The sequence below is a fragment of the Pectinophora gossypiella genome, chromosome 27, assembly GCF_024362695.1.
Source record: "Pectinophora gossypiella chromosome 27, ilPecGoss1.1, whole genome shotgun sequence".
In the NCBI taxonomy this organism is placed as follows: Eukaryota; Metazoa; Arthropoda; class Insecta; order Lepidoptera; family Gelechiidae; genus Pectinophora; species Pectinophora gossypiella.
In genome coordinates this window covers 4,901,865-4,927,750 of record NC_065430.1, presented here as the reverse complement: position 1 = coordinate 4,927,750, position 25,886 = coordinate 4,901,865, and the positions used below count along the sequence as shown (strand labels likewise).

General features: G+C 39.6%; 1 protein-coding gene across 15 annotated transcripts in view; it reads left to right on the top strand.

Annotated features, from left to right (window-relative positions):
- LOC126378844 (zinc finger protein 260-like) overlaps positions 1 to 25,886 on the top strand; it is a 78,157-nt gene that overhangs the window by 35,019 nt on the left and 17,252 nt on the right. For 2 of the 15 annotated variants that reach the window (XM_050027285.1, XM_050027286.1), the window contains exon 5: positions 10,418 to 12,290. The exons of 5 other annotated variants lie outside the window; for them this stretch is intronic. In XM_050027285.1, the coding sequence (XP_049883242.1) occupies positions 10,418 to 11,922 (1,505 nt within the window). In that variant the 3' untranslated portion in view covers positions 11,923 to 12,290. Of the gene's footprint in view, positions 2,343 to 2,867; positions 5,770 to 6,136; positions 7,853 to 8,474; positions 9,946 to 10,417; positions 12,291 to 15,504; positions 17,032 to 20,344; positions 21,950 to 21,983; positions 23,716 to 24,243; positions 25,703 to 25,886 lie in introns of those variants that run through there. 8 more of the 15 variants (XM_050027298.1, XM_050027308.1, XM_050027306.1 and 5 more) reach the window with 8 other exon arrangements.

The window sequence follows — 25,886 nt, the reverse complement described above, 5'->3', positions numbered from 1 at the left end:
AAAACTATGAGATGAGGATGGCGCGGCGGAACGCCCAGCTCATACTTGAACACGCCACCGCGTATCCGTTCAGGCTGCCGGAGGGCTTTGCCGTTTGCGTATACTGCAACGATCGGTTTGAGGACCCTAGCGTCTTCAGAAAACACATGGACGATGAGCACACGACTTTTAAAATCTATATCGCATTCGCCCACATCCACGAAGGCTATATCAAAGCCGATGTAACTGATCTCCGTTGTAGGCTATGCCAGGAACGTTCAAAATCTTTAGAGGAGATCGCACAGCATTTAAACAGTGTTCACGATCAGAAAATAAATTTCGAATTCGATTTGGGTATACAACCGTATACCATTGAGAGGGACAAGTGGGTATGTGCAATGTGCGACACGAAATTCAACAATTTGCGTTCCCTGAGTCGGCATACGGCTAAGCATTTTGTTAAGTTCACGTGCGACTCTTGCGGAAAATCATATTCCACGTCCGCAGGCTTGAATCACCACATAATGTTTTCTCATATTTCCGACGGTGACGACAAACGATTTTGTCGGAAATGTCGAACACCTTGTAGCTCCAGTGAGGAGTTAAGGAGGCATATGGAAAGCTCAAAGAAATGTTGTCAGCACGTTTGCAATACATGCGGGGAGCGCTTCGCGACTTGGACCTTGAAACAGACACATTTGACTGAGAGTCACTCTGCGCCGAAGAAGAAATATCCTTGTCCAGAATGTGGACAGGTATTCGAAAACGCAGAGGCTGGGCGAGTCCATTTCAAAATCAGTCACACGAACGATCATTTCCAATGCTCGTGTTGCGGGCGCAAGTTTGTCACAGAGTACAAACTCAAACGCCACATGGTTTCGCATACCGGCGAGAAGGAATTCGAATGTTCCGTTTGCTTTAAAGCCTTTCCCAGGAAATCCACCTTGGATCAGCACATGTGGATACACAGAGCTGTGAAGAAGTGGAAATGCGTGGCTTGCGATAAGCAGTTTAACCAGAAAGTCAGCTGGAAGACTCATATGAAAGCGCACCATCCAGAAATTGACTTATAGATTTCCATATTGGCCTTTTCTCATATATTTTTTTATTACATTAAATACATGTATATGGGTGAATATCAAAATGTGCCATGTTTGGTGGCGAACTTTCATATTATGTTTTCGTGAAAAATTGGGTTCCGACATGAAAAAGGATAGTTCTAGCTACGAGGAACAAGTTACCTCGTTGCTAGATATACATAATATGAAAGTTCGCCACCAAACTTGGCACAATTTGATATTCACCCATATATGTATGATCACGCGTATTTCCCGTTAAGGTAGGCAGTGACTAAGGAATTCCACCTAGTACGATCCTGACATACCACTTTCAATTCTTCCACTCTCATCAAAGACTTCATACATGTTCGCCGGTTTAGAGTTCTCTTGCCTAGCCTTTCTTTAAAACATCATGCCAAAATTAAACATTAAACAAAATTAAATATTCAATAAAATTCTAACCAACGTCAAGATTGGGTTTCGTTTATGATGTAAGGAGTTTGGTGAGATTAGGCTCCACAAAATCAGAGTAGAATAGATTGGCAAAAGGATTGATTAAGAGAATGGATTTCAAGGTCTAACAGAAGTTTTCATTTGTAGACTGTTCGTTGTCAGTGGTTAGGAAGTAATTGTACTGTGTGCGGATATCAGCATCCACGGTATTTTGCCCAGTCAATCTCCACAGTTCTGTCACAGGTGGGGTTAAAATGGTCACATCGAAGAAATTTAACTAAGATAGCAATATTGCTATTTGACAGTTGATTGCACTGCGCACTTAATTTTATATGCACAAATGTCAAATTGCAATATTGCTTTGTTAGATGAATTGCTTCGATGTGGCTTTTTTAACCCTCCTGTTCTTTACAGCCAATGGATGAGTTGTAATGAGTTGAAACCCCATGGATTCAATTAGTGTTATTGGCACTGATATAATAACATATTATGATTCATTAATTGGCACTAATCCTTTTATCCTCTGTTGGGATGTAGACGAATAACAGATTTCCACTCGCGATGTTCAGAGGATAAAAGGATTACAAGAATAACAATTGGCACTACTTTCAGGTTGACCGATTAACATTGTTTCTGAGTTCTTTTTGAGCGATGTCCTTTTAATTATTGCTACTCATCTTTGCCAATGAATTGTTGACTTTACTATCATGTTTAACATCTATTCGTAATACTTTTGTTAAATGTAAAATGACCATTGGAAATGGCCTGTTAAAAATTCTACTATCTGCAATTGTAGACGTTAGTTAAGAGGTGTACTTATTAAGTTTTAAATAAATGTTTACTGTATAAAAAGTTGTATTATTTAACAACATTATTGCACTACATTCTTCGATACATACAACTACTGATAAAAATACTGTAGCCTAATTTATTTCAATGTTATTGGACTTTACAGCCATTTTAAAAGCTGCCACAGAAACGCTGTTTGAATCATCTGATAAAGATGTAAAGGCCTGAGATGAGACACATAAATACAAATCATAAATATAATAAAAAGACAAAAAATATTAAAATAACAATGCAAAAACGCTTAAAACAAGAATACTATTACAATTTTGAGGAACCCTGGAAATATCCCGGGTGGTGCAAATGTATAGGCGGCGGTGACCACTTTCCATCAGGTGGCCCGCCGGCCTGTTTACCGTCCATGTCACATAAATATAAACCCTACTAACTTCTACGGAAGGTTCCACGAAACCCACTTTAAGAATAATGTGCCGCTGTCTTGGAACATTTAAACTACTCGTATTCATTACGCGTGCAAAGTTAATGCCAGGAAGGATCGGGAGTCATTTGAGTTTTTTTTTCTTTTTCTAGGTGAAGAAGTCCTCGGAAATCAGAAAATACAGAATCGTTTACGCAAATATATACCGAGGCAAAACGCAAAGGCCGTTTTACAATATTCCACCGTGTACCCCTTCAGACTGTGGAATGGTGTGATGGTATGCATCTACTGCTTAGAACAGCATGAGGATCCCGACGAGTACAGGAGGCATATAGACACCGAGCATCCGGACGCCAATGTTTCCGTCGCCTATGCTCACTGCAGAACTAGACAGTTAATGAAAGTTGACTGTACAAATCTGAAGTGCAGAATATGCTCCGAACCATTTGAAACTATCGAGGAAGCTGCTAAACACATTAAAATAAATCATGACTGTCCAAACATAGATTTGACCCATGACGTTGCTATGCAACCGTACAAGTTGGTCAAGGGAAGATTGGCTTGCGTTTTATGCGGCAAAAAGTTTCCAACATTGGCGACGCTGAATCGGCACATGAATTCACATAATTATAAATATACGTGTGACGTCTGCGGCAAATGTTTTTTGGACAACACCCAGCTGAAGCGCCATGTCCTTTTCAGACATTCGGGGAAGTATATGTGTAGTAAATGCAACCAAGAGTTCCCTAACGCTATAGTTAAGCTGGATCACGTGAAGTCATGCAGAGGGAATTACGTCGTTTGTGTCACCTGCGGCATCAGTGTCATATCTCATGAGGTTTTAGAAAAACACAATGAGGAGGTACACGGGATTCCCAAGAAACTTCACTGCTGTCAAGAATGCGGCGAGAAATTCGACACTAAAAAGGCGTACTTCAAACACTATAGACTGTATCACCCAGATGAGTGTTACACTTGTGATTGTTGCGGGTTGCAGTTTGAGAAGAAGTCCAAATTGGAAGAGCACGTTTTGAGGCGTGCAGGGGTACGGCCCCAGTGTAAGGTTTGCAGAAAACAGTTTGAGCTGAGCGCTAGCTTAGTTCGTCATGTGAAGAGGTATCATCCGGAAATGCTACCAGTTGAAGCGCACACACCCGTTAAATGTCTCCCTGATAGAGTATTTCAATGTGACATTTGTTCAAAGTCGTTTCCTCTCAAGAAACGATTGATCGGCCACATGTGGACACATAGTGATAAGAAGAAGTACTCGTGTCCCGCTTGCAAGAAACAATTGTCGCAGAAAAGTTCTTTGATTCGTCACATGAAGGCGTTTCATCCGCAGGATGAAGAGAGATGGAGGGGTGTTAAAAAGTTTTACTGCGACATTTGTGTTAGGTCGTTTGATTCTGTTGCATATTTGAATAGACACAAGAAGATTCATAGCGAGAACAAGCAGATGTTTCCGTGTGATATTTGCAACAAACAGTTTAGTGCGAGAAATAGCATGCAGTTGCATAGGAAGACAGTTTGTCTTAAAAAACTCGCAATTCAGTCTATTAGTAATTTACAATGATTTTGAGATGTTATTCTTTCTATTAGATTTGGATACTAAAAACGGAAATAAACATGGAAGCAGTCTCTTTATACTAGCTGCAGTTGATTATTGACGCCAAAACTCACGCAAAACCAAACACATTCACACGCAGTAGCAAAATAGCCGTACACTGCAATAATAAAAAATACCATAACGGCCTTCGTGGTCCATTGGTTTGAGCTTTGAGCTCACCCGGGTTCAAATCCCGGTGAGGACATATCACAAAAATTACTTTGTGATCCCTAGTTTGGTTAGGACATCACACCTGATTGTCCGAAAGTAAGATGATCCGTGCTTCAAAAGCCACGTTAAGCTGTTGGTCCCAGTTACTTACTGATGTAAGTAAGTAGTCGTTACATGAGCCATGTCATGGAGCCGGCTCAATAGTAACCCTGACACCACGGTTGATGGGGTTGGTAATCCAAAGAAGAAAACATGTTAATGTTATTCATTTTATGTCGCTATTTGTCTGTGCTTAGCCACTTACGCCGTTTAGTAAATAAGTTTACATACCGGTAAGTGACAAAAGGCGCGCGCCGCTTTATACCTTTATAACACAGCAATAAACGCCAGGTATGAAGGTATCATTTTGAATTTCCGCCCTCCGCGGTACGATTTTGGTTGCGTCATTTTTGAACCACAAGAATGCTTCCATGTTTATTTTCGTTCATCGCTTGATTATCATTATTTTATTTCATAATTACTTTTTTGCTAGTAACGTACCCTAATAGAACTACATATGAGTTCAGAACTATTGAAACCATTGATAGTATCGATAGCACCTACTTGAAATACTACCCACAGGTAATTAAAACACATAATGACGGGTTCTTACCGCGTTTAAATCAGGGATATGAGACTCCCGATATTTCGACACTGTTGCAAGTGCCATGATAACGGGATGACTGATGAGATTGGAGTGGAGTGTATTCTTTTAGGTGGGTGGATATGTGTTTATAGTTCTTGCATTAGTCGATAGTATTGCTTTGTGACGATATTGGCGCTGATTTCAGTACACACCGTCCAATTATTTTATTTTAAATTATTCCTGTCATTTTCTTATCTGCCGACAAGGGACGGGTAATCGACAGGCATAAAATTTATGGAACACACGTCAATTTTAGGTAGAAATTTAAAAAGCTCTCCCAAAATTTTATTTGGGCCAATAACCCGACAGAATTATGTTAACAACGTCAAACGGTTTGCATGCCAGCGAGATACATATTTGATTCGCCCGAGTTAAAACTAACAGTTGTCAATCATCTGTCCCTTTCCATTTCGGCGGATAAGAAAAGGACAGGTAAGTTTAATAATTTAAAATAAAATTAGGTGTTTTTTTATTCCTGAATAGGGGCCAGTAAATGATTATAATTTTAATTATATTTTCTAAAGTACTTATGTTTCTTGTGTATTATTTTAGTTTTGTTTTCAATACGGTGTTGCCTTTAAATAAATATAGTATGTATAAATGAAATGAGTTGTTGTATTATTTAATTCCTGAAACCAAAACTGTATAGTGCAATACGAAAGTATTCCACGCAAGAGAAACACGTTACATAAACAATTACAGACCACTATTTAGTACAAAAGGCGGTCTTTTGGCAGCGAATCTTTATTTATAGGATATAGTTTTAGCAATTTACGCAAATAACAAAACAAAAAAAAAACCTAAAAAATTTTTTTTCATTAAAATTAACTTCACGCTTCAAGAAATTATTTAGATCTAGAAAGTTAGCTTACCTATACTTTATTAGCATGAACAAAGCTAATATAGTAACTATTTAGCTGGCCTGGTATGACATTGACCAATTTCTTTTTTGTTTTTAGGGCCCATCTTGGAAATCCAAGGACCTAGTGACAGTGAGAGTGAAAAAAAGAAAATAGTTCTTGTCTACCAGACGCCACAGAGGCGGAATGCCGAAATGATCCTTACATGTTCCACTGCCTACCCTTTTAAGACACGTTTCAGTCAGATACTATGCGCGTATTGTCACGAAGAGTTCGACCAACTGTCCATTCTTCGGGAACACATGAAAACTGAACATGTCCATTCCGATTTTAAGAACGTATTTTACAGAGCAAAAGATAACTTGGTCAAAGTAGATATAACAGATTTAAAATGTAAAATATGCTCCCGGGATGTCGCCGACATAGACTCTCTGATGGCCCATTTCTCTCACGAGCATGATAAGCCTGTAAAATTCAACGCTAGGTTCGGAGTTTTGCCTTACAAGCAGAATTCTGATAATAACTGGATATGTGTTTACTGCTTGAAGGTTTTCATCGAGTTTGTGCAGTTTAAACGTCATATAGCGAGTCATTTCATGAACTTTAGTTGTGAAAAATGCGGAACGACATTTGTGTCCGACCATGCGTTGAAAGATCACCATAGGCAGGTCAAATGTTTTAGGACGGCTTATAAACCACGAAACGGAAAGGTCTTAAGGCCTAGAACTAACGCTGAAATTATTTTACAATGTTCTTCTGCGACGCCATTCAGAACTTGGAAGAGTAATTTCAGTTGCGTCTTCTGTAGGGTGCAGTCCAGCGACCCTTGTACTCTTAGGTCGCATATGGCTACGAGACACGCGAACTATGACGTTCAACAGGCCTTTTACAAAAAACTAGGCAAGGAATTCCTCAAAATTGATATCACAGATTTACAATGCAAACTTTGCTTCATGCCTATCGAATCTTTCGATGCATTGACGTTTCATTTGAAGAGCGATCATCAGCAGCCTCTGACTGATGATCAGTTAGGCGTCCTACCCTTCAGATTGAACGACGGGTCTATCTGGAAATGCACCATGTGCCCCAACGAGTTTAAAGACTTCGTGTCGCTTAAGAAGCACACGGCTGAACATTTCCAAAATTACGTTTGTGACACATGTGGAGAAGGTTTCATAACTGAATCCGCGATGATAGCTCATACGAAAATACCCCACGAAAACAAGTACAACTGCAGCAGGTGTATTGCCACCTTTTCCTCGTTGGACGAACGGAATCACCATGTTAAAACCCAACACACAAACACTCCTTACTTATGTGTCTATTGTAAGGACAAGCCGCGCTTTGCGAACTGGGAATTGCGAAAGAAACATCTCATGGAAGTTCATAATTATAAAACTGGCGCCGACAAATACGAATGCTCGACTTGCCAAAAGTCATTTAAGACTAGATCCGGTAAATATAACCACATGGCTCGAACGCATCGCATGAAGAAAGAAACTGAATTGAATTTTCCGTGCAATTTTTGCCCTAAAGCGTTTACAACAAAATTGTTTTTGGATAAACACGTGGCTAAGAAGCATTTCGATATCTGATCATAAATCGAGTTCTCGAATGAAATGCGAAGGCTTGAGATTATAATACCTACCAGCTAAGTAAATGCGTATTTTGCTAGGGTGTAGAGTACGCGCTACGAAAGAAGTCTTGCGGATTTTAACAGAACTAATTGACAAGTCATAATAATTCGCTGCGGCTACTTTCATGGTGTGGAGTCATGATGTTCGGCAACTGCGGTTGACATTGACGAATCTCAGTTTAGGATTTTATAATATATAGCTAACAGACGTCACAGCTTAGGTCATGCGGATTACGAGGATATCGCTAGAGTTGCTTTTAGAGCATCACATAACCTGAACTTAATGATGTAGTTCTTTTCATGTTTGGCATCGATAAGTTTTAAATAAAAAATGTTTACACTTTAATTAATGAAAAAATTGTAGATTCTAAAATAAACATAACACAACATAACAACTTATGGGTATGCTTCGGCGCCCGATAACGATATTTTGTCTTGGGAAATGAGAAAATGCATCACACGCGGAAAGCATCAACAAATGGCTAAAAGACACACTCACATACCCAGTCCCATTTATGGGCTTAAAGGAGATGCCGTATCAAACCCTGTCTCACATAGTCGAACTGCATTGCGAGACGGATGCGGCAGAGACTTTGTTGAGGGAGTTAAAACAGGACCTACGAGCCACGTAGGGTATTTTTTTGTCAAACATAATAACAATAATGGTTAAAAGAGTACATAATGATTGATGGATATTGCTTTATATACTGTTACTTCGTTGTTCATAACAAGGTCAGGCTTGTGCGAAACTAAATCGACAAAGAGGATCAGGAGTCACAATTGAGTTTTTTCTTTTTCTAGGTGTGACTCTACGTAGAAGCGAATCAATGCTCAAACGAATTAAGGTACCGAGACGAAACGCAGAGGCCGTTTTACAATTTTCCACCGTATACCCCTTCAGGATGCGAGGGGAGGCGACCCTCATATGCGTCTACTGCTTAGAAACCTATACGGATCCCCACAAATACAGGAGTCATTTGGATAACGAGCATCAAGACTTCAGCGTGAGTACCGCATTCGCTCACTGCAAGGGAAAAGAGTCCCTAAAAGTGGACTGCACAGGCTTAAAATGCAGAGTGTGCTTCGAACCCTTTGAAACCATCGAGGAGGTCGCCAAACATATCTACGAAAATCATGACTGTAAAGATATGGATTTGACCTACGACATTAGTATGCACCCGTACAAGTTGGTTATGGGCAAGTGGGCATGCTTCCTTTGCGACAAAAAGGTCCCTTCACTTGTCAAATTGTGTCGACACACGACGACACATTTCTTGAAATATACATGTGACATATGCGGAAAGAATTATTTGACAAACGAAGCTCTGAAGTACCATATCAAATGTAACCATATAGGGCGCAACGTGTGTAGAAAATGTTGGCAAGAGTTCCCCACCGCGGAGCTGAAGAGCCAGCACGTTAGAGAATCGCCGTCTTGCAAACCATTCCTCTGTCTGACGTGTGGAGCGCGTTTTATCTCCTGGGAACAACGAGAGAAACACAAGGGAGATGTGCATGGGTTGCCGAAGAGAATTTACCACTGCCCAGAATGCGGCGACACATTCTACAGCAGAAAGTCCTTCTACGGCCATTATAAGCTGGCACATACTGACGAGTCTTTCATGTGTTCTTGTTGCGGATTGAAGTTTGACGCTAAATATAAATTGGACGACCACGTTTCGGGGCACACGGGAGAGAAGAGTTTCAAATGTGACGTCTGTTTGAAGGCGTTTTCTCGAGAGAAGAATTTGAAGCAGCATATATGGATACATAGCGAGACCAAGAGGTTCTCGTGTGTAGTTTGCAACAAACAGTTCGCGCAGAAAGTTAGCTTGAAAAGTCATATGCGGTCATATCATCCTGACATAGAAGTCATCTATTAGTCGAAAAAGTTTTTTCTTGTTTTAGTAATACGAATAATTAACGGAGAAGGAGGTGGTGTGGTACAGGACCACCCGCCACTAACTACATCTGCAGAGCGTGTGTAGACATTGCTGCTCACGCATTGACTTATAATAGTCATGAAAAAAGTGCCTCCTAGACACTGTATAAGTAAATCATCTGGAAAAGATGTATGAGGCCTGATGAGTAACACGACGCGACTTTAGAAACTCGGAAATCAGATCTAGTTTACTTTGAACGAGCATCACAATTTTAGTAATGAATGTATTCACAGTAAAGAAATTGTGATTTTAAAACTAACTTAATATTTACACGGTCCAATTTATATTGTTTCCCAATGCGAAGTTGATGAATTCTTGTTTTTAATGAGGTACTGTATAAACAGATTTTGTTATCCATTTCTTAAAATCTCAAATAAGCATTACAATTTTAAGAAGCTTTAATTATTATTTAAAATATGAATATTACATCAGTATTTTGAAACGTACCATGCGCCTCAATCAGTTTAAAGACTCTCTTTAAAAAGCTTGCCAACCGAACACTTGGGAATTACGAAATAACCATCTTATTTAAGTTTATGAAACTAGATGAGTCAAATACCCAAATAAACAATACATATTATATATAAATTTATTACCCAAACATAGACACTACACTTACAATAACAGAAAAAGAGAACTACAGCCAAGTCCGGTAAACATAATCTAATGACTCGAACGCGATAAAATTAATCTTGAATGTAAGAGTGCGAATGCTAAACCTAAGCTTGAGAATAAAGTAGTTGTTTAATTAAACGGAGATTGTGCTGGACATAATAATGATGACGTTCTTTTCTTTTTTAGGGTCCCCAAGGACAATTGACGGGCTCCCTGAGAAAGAAAGTAGAACGAAAAAGAAACTGTTCGAACGATCGGTTAATCAGAATCCGCAGCGGCAAAATGCTGTGTTGATGTTAAAACATTCAACGGCAATTCCGTTCAAAACGCGGTTTAATCGGATCTTGTGTTCGTATTGCCACGATGAGTTTGAACCTATGGCAGCTTTGAGGGCGCATATTAAGGAGCAACACGCAAACGCTGATCACAACAGCGCGTTTTACAAAGTCGTTGACGACTTAAAGATTGATATAACAGAACTGAAATGCAACGACTGCTCACAAGACATACCTAACGTTGATACACTCATGACGCATTTGGCTAGAGACCACGAGAGACCGGTGAACTTTAACGTGCCGTTCGGAGTGTTACCGTATCGCCAGGGCCCTACAGGACTCTGGATGTGTCTGGAATGCGATAAGAACTTTTCAGAGTTCTCGCAAATCAATGGACATTTACGTACTCATATAAAGATCTTTACCTGCGATAAATGTAGCGCGACGTTCCTATCGGAGCATGGCTTGCGTCAGCACTCGCGAAATTTCAAATGTTACAACTCAACCTACAAACCGCGTTTCGGGAAAGCTTTGAAATACAGGAGTAATACAGAGATTATTCTGGAATGTTCTACGGCGCGGCCGTTTAGAACTTGGGGACAGAACTTCAACTGTGTCTTCTGTCGTGTCCAATCGAACGACCCTAACGGTTTAAGAACACACATGACCACCAGACACGCCAATTATAACATCCAACACGTTTTCAGTAGAAAACTTCGCAAAGAGTTCCTTAAAGTAGACATTACAGACTTGCAATGTAAGCTGTGTTTCATGGCAATTGACAGTCTAGACGACTTGATGAAGCATTTGAAGAATGATCATAAACAGCCTATCAACGTAGACGTCCAACCCGGGGTGCTGCCGTTCAAATTGCGAGACGGTTCTTGTTGGCAATGCGCAATATGCAGCATTCAATTTACAGATTTCATTTCGCTAAAGAAACACACGTTAGAACACTACCAGAACTACGTTTGTGATACTTGCGGGGAAGGTTTTATAACTGAATCGGCTCTGATGGCTCATACGAAGATCCCTCACGATAACAAGTACAATTGCAGCCGTTGTGTGGCGACTTTCTCGACGTTGGAAGAGAGGAACATTCACATCAAGACACAACACACGACTCTTCCGTATATGTGCAACTATTGTAAGGACAAGCCGAGGTTTGCGACTTGGGAGTTGAGGAAGCGACATCTTATGGAGTTTCACAATTACAAGCCTGGCGCCGAGATGTACGAATGCACGACCTGCCACATGACTTTCAAATCCAGGTCTCAAAAATATCACCACAACGTGAAGGCACACCGTACAAAGAAAGAGACAGAGTACAGTTTCCCTTGCCTGCATTGCTCTCGGGCGTTTGCGACGAAGATGTCTTTGGATAAGCATATTGCCAAGAAACATTTTCACGTTTGATCTCGTGGCTTTCTTTCGTCATCCGAGTACTGTTGTCGTTTCTGGCAAACAAAATCTTAATTTATTCTGACAGTTCAATCGATACTGCCGTCCTTCACTTACGATGAGTGCAAGAGAGAGATAGACCCAGTTTTGGAACTGTCAAACCAAATTAAAACTAATTTGGTGGCTGCAGGAATCAGTACCATTGACAGCCTACACATTAATTCTAGAGGACGTAACGAGTTTATTCGTAATTACAATCTGAAACTGAAGGAACTGATTGTTTTAAGTCAACGCAGTTATTATCATCAAGTGTTGCACTTGCAACAGTGTCGAAATATCGGGAGTGTCATATCCCCATTTAAACGCGGTAAGAACCCGTTATTATGTGCTTTAATTATGAAGGAACTGATGGCTAACAAAGTAGGTAGCTGGTGATGTGAATCTTCATTAACTGTAAAACTGGTATGGTTTTGTCCTCTGAAAGAAAACTACAACGAATTTTAATAGTTCACCTTATAAAAACATTCAAAATTATCAAAAAGGATAACGTTTTTGAACAAAAAATAGGTAGTTTACCTATCTAATATTAAGTAATATTTACTTATGAGCTCTATTGAGCTTCTATGGGATCTGAATATTACAATAATCTCATTGGTGCTGATTTTAATAAGCACCACCTAATTTTATTTCAAGTCATATCTGTCATTTTCTTATCCGCCACTATTCTCTATCTTAGCTGCCGTCCTCTGTTTCCTTAATCTTTAAAATGAAAGAAAGAAAGAATGAAAAAGACATTTGTTATTTTCGGACACTACAGACACAGACCGACAGATACATTACATTTTACACAGGACAGAAACCACACGAGAAATAATATTGAAAAATAAAGAACACTAAGATTAAAATTAATATTAGAAAAAGTAGAACAAAACAAAATTACTTACAAAAAGAAAAATAATAACAGTAGACTGAATTACTCGACGAGGCATACAAGTTTTGGTATCATTATTTTTTTTAGAGATTTTTAAATGGCATTCGACATGGTCAATGTTTGTTTCCTTTTAGTGGTTGCCTGGAAAAACATGCTCTACAGCAATAAGGCAGCCCAAATTGTACTGTATTCATGTGTTATGTCTGATTGTTGAAATTTAGTTCTTTGATGGTCGCGTCAAATTTTAGCATTTTATCAAACGGCTGTCATTAGCATTGAAGTCAAATTACCTGTAGCTATGTCTACAACATTCCAACGATTAAGTATGTTAAGATGTAACTGTATGAATATTATCTTAAAACATTGGACACATACTGCCTATGGCCTGAAAACATAATAACAGAAAAGAGGGTAGTTAATCAAGGAGAATATTATATTTGATAAATATAAAATTAGAGGCGTTATTATATCGGGTGTTATCGATAGAGCTTTCTACAGTATCAATTTACATAGATAACTGGGTCAAACATAGGGTCTGGGGGGATAACATAGGGTCAAAGTAAATACGAAATGATAAAAGTAGACACTAGTCTAAGATGAACGAAAACCAATCTATTTCTTTTTGAATTATCCACGAGTCAAAATACCTTTTACTAAACGTCAAAACACGAAATTACTATGGAATTTGTGTGAAAAAGCAACCTGTGCCGTCATAGAAAAGTGACAAAATGTCACCCTTATTTATTATTACATTTTTCTTTATTAAAATTTGTAAATCTTTAGATCTATCTTTATTTAGTAATCAGAATATAATAATTTATCTTTGTGAAGAGTATATAGGAAGTGGTGTATAGTGAAACACAACTTGGCAGTTATTCGTTTAATCGCGAACTGACGAATGGCCGAAAATGTGTACATACCCTCTAAACATATAACTTAATAACAATAACAAAAGCATACCTACATTACACTTTGACCTAGGAAACTATCAAATTTTAATTAAGAATTACAACAATTTACGATGTCAGACACTGTTTATTAATGATGGATTTCATATTTCTTAGTATTTGTACAAACTCAATGGAAATGTATCGTTTTAACATTTCGTTAATAGTATCTCATTTGACTAAGTTGTCATCTAGCCTATTGCCATAGAATAAGGAATAATGTTACATATTGAACGGCAACTCTCCCCACCAGCGACTGAGCTAGGTTTACCTCACCCCCTCGGTCTTACTTTAGTATTCAATCGTATGGGCGTTTGACGTCACACACACAGATGCGTGTGTACGATAACGTCAATGTGTAGTATCTACAGCACAAGCTGAGCCATTTCCTTTTGCCCGTATTCGTAATATTCATAGACCTAGTTCTTATAGAAAAATGTAAACTGTTACTGGCAATAAATTTATTTTATTCTTATTCTTATGTGTGTAAAACGAGGTGTTGAAGTGTCCGGGGCGTAAGAACTTACGAATACTGGTAAGATACATAAGATGTAACTGGATATTTGCAAATGTACAAAAGATCTAGCCTTTGCCATCGATGTTTGAAGATCCACCTTCTCACTATCAACTGTTTCAAGAACAGCAGGTCTCGAGGGACTTTTAAAGAATTCATATTGATACTTATTAAGCCGTACTATAGAATTAACAAGTAGTACATAACTATACATAATTATGTAGATTTTATCAGGACATGTGAACTTTTAGCTGTAATAATTTATTAAAGAACTTAAGTATATAATTTTATGAAGTTTTTTTTCTTCCTTACACATTTTGATACCTACCTTCTTTAATTTATTGCCATTTAGTTGGTCATCTTAGTTGAGTGACATGATTTTAAGTAATTCATCTAAAAAGAAAGTTTATGTGTATATGATTTGAATGCTTCGGTAGACTACATGGACGGTAGAACATAATATAGACAAGCTTTGTCTATGTTATACTTAATGTCACGGACAACGACATCTAGCGCACATTGTCTGAACCATCAGTTTATTAGGATGTCAATGTTGTCAAAGATATTTAAAAATGTAACGAAGTAATCAAAAAATCCAATAGATGTCGCTAGAAACTAACGCCAAAGGTAACGAGTGCATGCTTGCCAACATAGAGACAATTCTCACGTAAACATGTAATACCTCTTTGAGAATAAATGAAAAAGGAATAACAACATGGCGTCTTCTTCTCTTCTATCGTGTGGGTTGTTAGATGGATTACCAACTTCATAAACCCTGGTGTCAGGGTTATTATTGAGCCGCCAAAGTAACCGGCTTAACGTGCCGTCCGAAGCACGGATCATCTTACTTTTGGACAATCAAGTGATCAGCCTGTAATGTCTTAAGCATACTAGGGATCACAAAGTGATTTTTCTGACTTGTCCCCACCGGGTTTCGAACCTGGGACCTCCGGATCGTGAGCACATCGTTCAACCACTGGACCACGGAGGCCGTTCCAACATGGAGTGTACGTCGAAGACGACTTCTTATTTTTTCGCTCATGATTAATATAATTCAACAGACGTAATTCTACCAAATTCTATAACTATTTCTTCACTTAACGGAAGTAAGTTGATAAAATCTAAACAATTATGAATACAGTAATGGGTAATATAAGAAGTGAGAAGACGGCGAAGGTATTGACGCAAACCTTTTCTATTTTTAGGAAAAACCGGACAAACAGACACAGAAAAAGAAAGTTTAAAAGTAAACGGCGAGAAGCGAAGATACCAGCGGAGTGCTCGTGCGGAGGCTCGGTTCAAGACCAAGCAAAACGCCAGCACTATATTAGAATGCTGGAGTGTCTGCCCCTTCCGATGGATCCGAAACCGCTTCAAATGCGGATACTGTGAAGCTAACTTCACAGAGTGTAGCTCACTCAGAGAACACGTCAGAACTTGCATGTCCCAACACAGCATCAAAGACATTTACAGCAAGTTCAAAGAAATGGCCATTATAAACGTCGATTTGACCGAATCGTCCTGTCGCATCTGTGCCCAAACCCTAACAGATGTGAATCTTATGAGGACTCATATCTCCGAACACGGTTTTAGAATAGACCCGAACCACCCCGATGGTGTTCTACCATTCTGTTTAGATAAAGAGTCCTGGAGCTGCGTCATTTGTAAAGAGAAATTTAACAATTTCTTAAAACTCTACGAGCATATGAACGTTCATTATCAGCATTACATCTGCGCTATATGCGGCAAAGGATATATGACGGCTCCTAGACTGCGCAAGCATTCGGAAGTCCATATTTCTGGGTCGTTTCCTTGCAAGGATTGCGGGCGGGTCTTTTCAGTGCGTGTCGCGAGGGACTATCACAAAGCCCAAGCGCACGCTAGAGCACCCAGATACGAATGCCCTCACTGCAACATGCGTTTCGATGGCTACTACGACAGAATGAATCACTTGAACGAGGCGCATAGAGAGAAAGAGGTTGCCTACAGATGTTCTCACTGCGAATTGTCTTTCAAAACAAGCGGTAAACGTGCCAATCACATTCGCTCCGTCCATTTTCCTCTGCAACGCAGTTTCCAATGCAACTACTGCGATTGGTCGTTTAAGAAAGGTTACGAACTCAAGCGACATATGATTAAGCATACAGGGGAGAGGAATTTCCACTGTACTGTTTGTGAGAAATCGTACCCTCGGAATAGGGCGTTGATAATACACATGAAGACCCACCAACATGAGGAGTTAAAGAGGAGTCAGTTGAGAAACTTGCCAGACTTGAGCGATCTGCTCCCAGCTGGCTCGGATAAGGTGTAATGTGATAAAAATTTGATGGTTATTGTAATGAGATACATTCTATTTCTCGTTTTTCTTCTTTTTTAGACCAAGTTCCAAGAAAGTGATTTCAATTTTATAAGCTAAATAGGTTAATGATATCGAATAAAAAATCCACAGGGTTTGAAAAGGCCACATTCAAGCACTTAATCTAAAAAGCAATATTGCTATTTACTTACCCGTGTTTTTTTATCCGTGTCTGTGGTATCCTAAATAATAAATGTTTCTTTCTTTCTTTATTTGGCATTTGTTAACATTGCACACTTTCATATGCGCAAATATAAGACTTTAATATTGCTTTTTAGATGAATTGCTGCAATGTCCTTTTTAAGCCTCCTGGATTATTTTACACCTCCAGATCTGAGTGTGCAGTATTATTTTATAATAAATGCTTTACAAACTATTATCCACTTTAATTTACTTCCCGTATACATTTAAATTAATTTTAATCATTACCTGCACATTGCTGCTTATTCCAGTACACATCATTTAATTTTATTTTAAGTTATATCTGTTTTTTTCTTATCCGCCGAAAAGGAAAGGGACGAATAATCGATAGGCATAAAATTTATGGAACAGTCAACTTTAGGGAGGAATTTGAAACCTCACAAAATTTTATATTGACCAATAACCTGACAGAATTAAGTTGAAAGCACACTTCGATCGGGTTATTTATTAAATCACTCATTCGTTTTAAAATTAACAGTTGTCAATCATCCGTCTCTTTTCTATTCGGCGGATAAGAATGATGGGTATAACTTAAAATAAAATTAGAAGTTGAATTTATTAGTATACTGAAAATAAGTTCCTACCTATTCTTAGAAGCTAAGACCGTACGTTTCTTCTTATATCTTCATAATTCTTCAATTTTCTCCCATAATTACCTATTATTGAAGAGATACTCAAGTGAGTATAATTATTGATTATATCACTTTCGGCTGAGCAACGTCATTATACGTCAAAATGAAAACCCCCAAATTGACGCAACGTATATTCCCGTCAAAGAAAAAATATATTTTATTCCCACTACGTGATAGAGCGCTGACAGCCGATACTAAATTCTATTAGCTACGTCATTGCGCCACAACACATTAGATTCCCAAATCTCTAGCGCCGCGCTGCATTCGTTTTTACTGTCATTTTATAGAGGTCACTCACACATACACATTTATTACGCATACAATCACAACGTTGATGGACGTCATCCTGTAAGCTCCGTGCCATTGTAAATGTCTTATGTGTCAATTTTACGTGATAGGAGCCGTACAACTTTACGTGATATCGTAATAAGCGGATACTTCATCAACAGATGTATTGGGGGCTCGTCCTGGGTCCCCGCTGCGTGCAGGGATGGAAGTCTGTTCAGCGTCTCGCGTGTCATCGCCGCTTGCAGATATCGAGGCTCCCTCATAAATGGCTACGTTACCACTTTCACAGCAACATACTTTTTGGCAACTGTTACATCACCTCTGTACCTGCTATATTGCTCGCGCCTGCGGAGGGCCACTCGGTGCTTCCTGCGTCGCCGCAGCTTGTAGATATTGTGGATAATTCTTAGTCATCGTCCTGCATCGCCACCACTTGTAGGCATAGAGAGTCTCTTGTATTGCCACTGTTTGCTGATATATAGAGGATAATTCAGCATCTCGTCAATCTCGAAGTTATTCAACAGATGCTGAAGTGAATGAGAGACGGCTGGCGGGACGCGGAACGGTGCCTCCAGTGGGAACGTTGCCCATCTCGTGGCCGTTCTCGAGACGTATAATCAAGTGAGAAACAACGACCAGGACGTCGAACATCGTCCTCAGTTACGGGTGCTCGCTAAGAAGTCTACAATGTGTGGGGGAAACATTTAATTGAATTTGAATACGTTATAACAGAAGTAGACGGACCATTGCAGAAACATTATCAAAATACAATGTTGGTACTATTATCTAATGTGGTTTTTCTCAATCACATGTAGCTCGAGGCGGTGTTTAGCGTCTTGGTACTCGTTGCCTGCTGGTTTGTATGTCGCGGGAGCAGATTCGAAATGGGCGATGTTCTTATGAACTGTTTAGGTTCTTACTGAATATAATGTTCTGCGTTTTTCCGGGTGAGAGCCTTCAGCGCTCCCCATTTGTCCGGCTAAGTAGTTAATGCCATCTGCGGCAAATCTACAATATGTCACGTCAAAAAAAAAGTGTTCTGCGTCTTTCTGTCTGGCTGCCTCTCGTTTGCTTGAACACTGTTCAGAGCTCTGGAATGACTACGAAATTGTCGAGATGCTAGACTATTATCTATATCTGCAGATGTTGACGACGCAGAGGGTCCTGGGTTGCCCTCTGTATCAGCAAGCGATGGTCAGGCAGGAGATGCTGAATTAGTCTCTATATCTGCAGGCAACGCAGAAGGTATTGGATAGTCTGCAGTGTCTGCAGGTTGCGGTGACGCGGCAGGTGTTGGGTGGTTTTCTGCAGGCGCCAACAATCCAGAAGGCAGAGGGTGGTCCACGGCAGGTTCAGATAGTGTTAACCGCAGTAACGTGCCCATTTCTACCTTACAAACCTTTCTATTTCTGCAGGCGGCGGTGTCGCGCGAGATGTTTAGTGGACTCCCACTCCATCACTGTATGCAGCGGTGGCCCGCGATGACCTTCTATTATATCTGTTGATGAAGTACTCACGGCGGCATCCTCACCTGGACTATGATTTGACGTGGTCTTTTGTCATTTTGGACGGAAATCAATAATTATGCTGATACAGTTTCATTATATCTCTGAGAAGTAGAACCATCCAATACACGTATATTGAAAAAGTCGACTTGTTCTCTTGTTGCAAATAATATTTTTACTTACTCAGTGATCAAAATATAACTTTTTTTATCGATTTTTATAATAAATATTCAGAAAAGCGTCTATTGACGGCGACGTTTATAAACGTTGTCAAAATAATAAATAATTATATTTGAGTATTGCGTGACAGAACGTATTTAAACGTCCTCGTCATTAGATATTGTTAGTTAAACTGTAAACATTATGTTACCCACATGTGACGCAACTTCTATAAACGTTGACGTTGTTAGACGTTGTTCCTTTTACTAATGATCGTAGTATAACGGTTATGATAGAACGCTTATATACGACGACGTTTAGTAACGTTTGTGCCATATTTCACATTATTCTTGCTTATAACAAAATCAGAACGTCCTTCAGCGTCTCCTAATTTTGTATGGAAAATTAATGTGTCATAATACATTTTTTTAAATAGCCGTCCGGTCAGCCGAAAGTGATATTTTTATAAAGATAACATTCTAAAATAGCTGCGCTAGATCTGTCAAGTGCGTAAACAAGTGTTGTGACGTCCATGAATGAGCATAGTGATGCATCACCGAGATTATGCTGGTCGATTCTCTTCTATCCTACACTACACACAAAACCACAATTTCAACTGACTTCACAAATGGACCTCTTATCACGTAGGTCTTAAAGAAGTTCGGTGAGGTGTGTGTACTTAGTTCACCTTTCTATGGTCGTAAGCTTATGTTATTTGTTATCTATATAAATGTATTTCTATATAAATGTATTATTTACCTGATATTGCTTTACTTTTATGAAGTACCTACCTAATCAAAAAATTTAACACTTTTTTGTAACTTTGCATGTGTTGGGCGGCACAATTTGGACTTCAGTTTTCTGTTTCACTTTGAGTTGTAACATCGAATTATTTTCTTTTTAGGTTCCGCTATTGCGGAAACGGGGGCTTTAGGAGTTAAGCCAGTTAGGAAGTTAAAGGAGAACGTATGCGACCGCCAGATGCGCAGGCGTCGCCGGGCGAACAACGAGATGCCCGAAGAATCCGAAAAGAGGATTACCAAAACTATGATGCGGAGGAACGCTATGATCCTTCTGGAAAACTCCACGGCTTGGGCCTTCAGATGGCTTAAAAGCGCCTTTTATTGTTCCTACTGTGATTCGCGATTCGTAGACGTTGTCCCGTTTCGAGATCATATGAAACAGAACCATATAAATGAACTTCCTACCAAGAAAATATTTGCCAAATTGACCGAGAATAATATGGCTAAAGTTGACATTGGGGATCTTAAATGCAGGATTTGCAGCTGTCCTTTGGAAAGTATAGACAGTTTGAAAGATCACCTATCCGCTGTCCATAATAAAACTTTCTACCAAGGTTACAACGACGGCATCTTACCTTTTAAGCTAGAGCCGAACGGGTTCTACTGCCAGAAATGCTACGAACACTTCCTAACCTTCGCAAAGTTAAACGAACACATCAACATTCATTATCGGAATCACATATGCGATTTATGTGGAAAATCTTTCGTGTCGAACACTAGATTTAGAGTTCACGTGCAGTCGCATGAAATTGGGAGCTTCCCTTGTGGCGACTGTGGTGAGGTTTTGACGACAAGAGCGGCGAGGACGAATCATAGAACGAAAGTACACAGGAACCGTGTTCGGTACTCTTGCCCGAGATGTGCGGAGGTGTTCTCGTCATATTACGCGAGGTGTAAACACTTGGTCGACGAGCATGCAGAGGCAGGCAAAGAATACAATTGTACAATGTGTGCGAAGACCTTTTTGACGAGTAGCCAACGAGCAGGTCATATGCGATGCACCCACAAAGTTACTGAGAAGAAATTTGCCTGTGCACACTGTAAATGGTCGTTCGTTTGCAAATACAAACTGCAGCGGCATTTAAAAACTCATGGACTGAACCTTTCGTAACTTTAAAACTTGTGATATATGTGTTAAGGAAACGGAGTTATGGTAGTTTTCCGGCTGGATAAGTGGGGAGCGCTGAGGGCTCTCACCCGGTACAAAATTTAAGACAACAGTCCTGAGGATGCCCAGTTGGGCTCGAACCTCGGTTCAGGGCAGCATCTGAGAGGATCATATTTTAAAGAATTAATCGACCCTATAGGGCCGATAGCGAAGGCCGCCTCTATGGCTAGAGTAATCGGGTCGTCAGGACGTCTTCCGGGCGCCGATATTTTTCAGTACTGTCTTTAAGCGGAATGTATTCGGAAGCTGCAACTACCAGGGGATTTGGTTGGTGCGGAGCAGAATCGAAGAAAAGTTTTGTGATGTGCTAGAGATTAAGAGGCTAGGAAATCTTGACATAATATAAACTTTTGCATATAAAGATATCTCCGACCAGAAATATTAAGCAAAGAAAAGAATTAAACCTGTCAAGCGCTCATGAAAGTAAATTCCCCCACATTTTTTGAAATTCAACTCGAAACTACAATACTGTTGCCTCATCGTTTTAAACCACATTGATTCCCTGAGCCACTACTTTATTTATTTCTAAGAATCAGTCGGCGATTTCAACAGTAAATTCTTTTTATTTCTAGGACTCGTCAACAGCGAACAGGGAGCGTCATTTAAGCTAATCCTAGACAAAAAGGACAAATCTGACCAGGATTCGAGGGAACCTGTTAAAATAACCTGGAAGAGAGTCCGAAGACTTCAAGAGGGAAAAGAAACCGCGGCTTTTATCCTAGAAAACTCAAACGCTGTTGTGTTTAAGTGGAAAAGGGGGAAATTCATGTGCGCGTATTGTAGTTTCACTTCCAACGACATGATTGAATTGCGGCAACATTCCTCCGGACATGAGAAATTGACAATATTCGGTCAAAGCAAATCGAACATTATACCTCTTAGAGTGGATATTTCTGACCTAACCTGCAACATTTGCAACCAGCTAGTTGAAACAATAGATAACTTGAAGACTCACCTTGCAGAAGTCCACAGCAAAAACGCAAGTTCGTCTTGCGAAATGGGCGATGGGGTTGTTCCGTTCGTCCTAACCAAAAAGGACTTCAAATGCGTGAATTGCGACCAAAAGTTTCTTAGTTTCATGAACCTTATCCTGCATATGAACGAGCATTACCAGTACTTCGTCTGTGACACTTGTGGGAAGAGTTTCTCGAGCCACTACAAGCTTCAGCGACACACTCGCATCCACGAGACGGAAAGTAGTGAGTGTCCGAATTGCGGGGTTGTTCTTCCAAATCGCAATGCGAGGAATCGACATATGACTACTGTACATGGACCTAAGGAAAGGTACAGTTGTCCAATTTGCAATACCCGATGGGGTTCGTACCATGCTCGGCTGAGGCATCTTGAAAGAGAGCACGGACGAAAGTCTGAGTATCCCTGCAATGTCTGTGCTTCAGTATTCGCTACTGGTACTATAAGGAATGCTCACATTAGGGCTGTGCATAATAAAATCTTTAAAAGCAAAAAGAAAGAATTCAATGATCAATGATTCTTCTTGCGCATACTGTGCTTACACTAAGGTTGTACATAATAAAATCTTCAAAAGCAAGAAGAAAGAGTTCAATGATCAATGATTCATCTCGCGCATACCCAGAGCCAATGGAATTCCATTTACTTCGTTACTTCTCTTGCTTTCTCCACATTCAACAATCGTCTTAATTTGAGTCATTTTTAAATAGGAGTGGATGTACGAGCATATACTTTACACCTCACCCTGGATGCTATGTTATGTTATATGTTGTAGGGTCCACATAAAACCAGCGTCGTGGTTCACGCAGCGACTCAGCATACTGAGTGAGACCCTTTTATCTCAGAACGTTCACCACCACCTTATGATCATTCTAATGAACATCCTCTATGTTTTTGTAATTGTTTTGTGAAAATTTTAAGTGATGTTGATATTTTGTTTTTGTGTGTGGCGTCCTTTTATAATAAAACATTTCTATTCTGTCCCAATGTTTATGTTATATTTCATGTAATTATCTAATCGCTCAGAGCTTATTGTAGGTTCTGTAAGATGCTAGGTATTTACTATATGGTCAGACAAATGCTGAGCGCCGTTAGACGGTTTTGAGTCGCAATTAAATCCTAATAGTAACTGAGACGAAGTCATATTTTAAGTAAGTAAAAAGTATTTAAAATATGTAAAATATTAGTATTTTTTACGTAAGTACATGGTTCTCCATGCAAGATATTTGTTACTCTCATGTGCATTTATTAATTCTACGAATGTATGCTTACTAACATGTTTACTATTAGCTGTATCTAAGGTGTAACAAGAAATATAAATGATTAATTCTTAAATCTCTTGTTATTTTGTGTTACCCTAGTTCTACAACCTTTCCATTTTTAACTTATTTTTATTTAAATAAAGCATTAAGAGAGGGTGGCATGTGAAAATTTGACATCACTGACTATCATGTTAGTGTAACAGAAAGCTCAGTGAGGTGTGGGTACTTAGTTCATCTTGCGATGGATGTACCTCTAACCACCCATTATGCGAAATCTTTGGTCCCACTGCGCTTTCCGTACGGAGCTCTCAGATATTACAGCCGGCTTACGAGGACAGATTTCGGAGTTCTACGTGTCTGGTTTGGTGGTCAGGGAAGAGACACTAAGCAGACCTCGTCTAGTGTCTTTGGTTCGATACCCTGCTGGTGAAAGTACCTGCTAATAATGAGTATGAATTTATCTGAAAATGTATATCAATTATTTTTAATCGCGAAAATCCTTTCGTTTCCAAAGAGTATATAATTCATAAAGTTTTCATTTCAAAAGCAATTCCACCAACCACATTGGTACACACCTGACAGTGTTTTCTTTTGTTTTTAGGGTCCGTCGACCTGAAACTAAAATGGAAACCGAGGGTGAAATATAACGATCACAGGGACAATGCGGCTATTATCATTGAGTGCTCAAACGTGTGTCCGTTCCGTTGGAAGAGGGGTAACTTCGTCTGTGGATACTGCCCTCAAACGTTCAGTGAGTTTACCGATCTGAGAAAACACATTTCGGAACATCCAAACAGAATTGAAGCGATGCGTTACGCTTGCGGAAACAACGCCGCTCATATGAAAATCGAAGTTTCTGGACTCAAATGCGTAATCTGCCAAGAGGCCGTTAAAGACATTGAGTCGTTGAGGGATCATTTAATCACATCCCATGATAAGTCGCTAAGTCCAGAACATGGGCTTGGCTTAATGCCGTTTATAATTCACTCCGAAGAATTCTGTTGTGCGCTTTGCGACCAACGATTTGAAATTTTTAGCAAACTAAACAGTCATATGAACGGGCACTTTCCAAATCATATTTGTTGTCACTGTGGGAAGGCGTTTTCTGCGCGCCCCAGACTCAAATCCCATCTACAAACACATAAAACGCAGGAGGACCAGTTTAAATGCCCAAAGTGTCCCAAAATGTTTGCCACAATGACTCGGAGACAAAACCACGTGGCAAGATTCCATGGTCAAAAGAACCGATACAGGTGTCCGATTTGTGAGGAGACTTTGAAGAGCTTCTTAGATAGATCGAAGCACTTGAAGGAGAAGCACGGGCGGAAGGTGGAGTACGCTTGCCATCTCTGTCCAGCAGTGTTTGTCATGTACAATCTGAGAACCAAGCATATTGAACAGGTTCATCTTAAGGTGAAGAAGTTCTCTTGCGATCAGTGCGAGTACAGCGCGGTCTCGTATCATCATCTTCAGCGTCATAGGTTCGTGCATTATGGTAACCCTGACGCTCGCAAATTTGAATGCACTGTCTGCAAAAAAGCATTCGGCAGAGCTTTCACTTTGAAGGAACATTTGCGGATACACAACAATGACAAGAGATTTTCGTGTGAATACTGTAGCTATGCGTGCATCCAAAAATGTAGCTTGAAGAGTCATTTGAAAACACATCATAGTAATTTATTGTAATGAAATAATTATAGTTATCTAGTTAGCTATATTTCTGGGCCCTTCTCTACATTTACATTTAAAGCCAACACCTATGTTCGCCACGGGCGACGGGCGCTTGCTTTCTGTAGTGTGGATAGGCACCATAGTATATTATTAGGTACTCTATTTCGCCGTTCAGTAACTAGATGTCGCTAACCGTATAAGCCGACATATGGCAATAAGCGCCATCTAGTGACGGTGTGTCGTATCATTATGAACGTTTTGACAGTTAGTACAAATACTCGCCACTGGCGCTCCATTTGCGCGCGTTTTAGGGGCAACTTTTCTAGTATGGCGAGGGCGAATTCTATGGTTTAATGACACTACTATGTATGTTATACCTATTTATTACCTACCTTGAAGTATTTATGCAAATTCTACATACCAGATACCAGTAAGTTGTGAGACAGCTTATTTTTAATGTTAAATAACTGTACAACTATTAGAATAATAGCTTTAGTTTACTTGCTGTTGATGGCCTAATAAAAAATAAAATAAATATTTGTAGTATTTATTAAGAGCAACATTCGTGAGGAA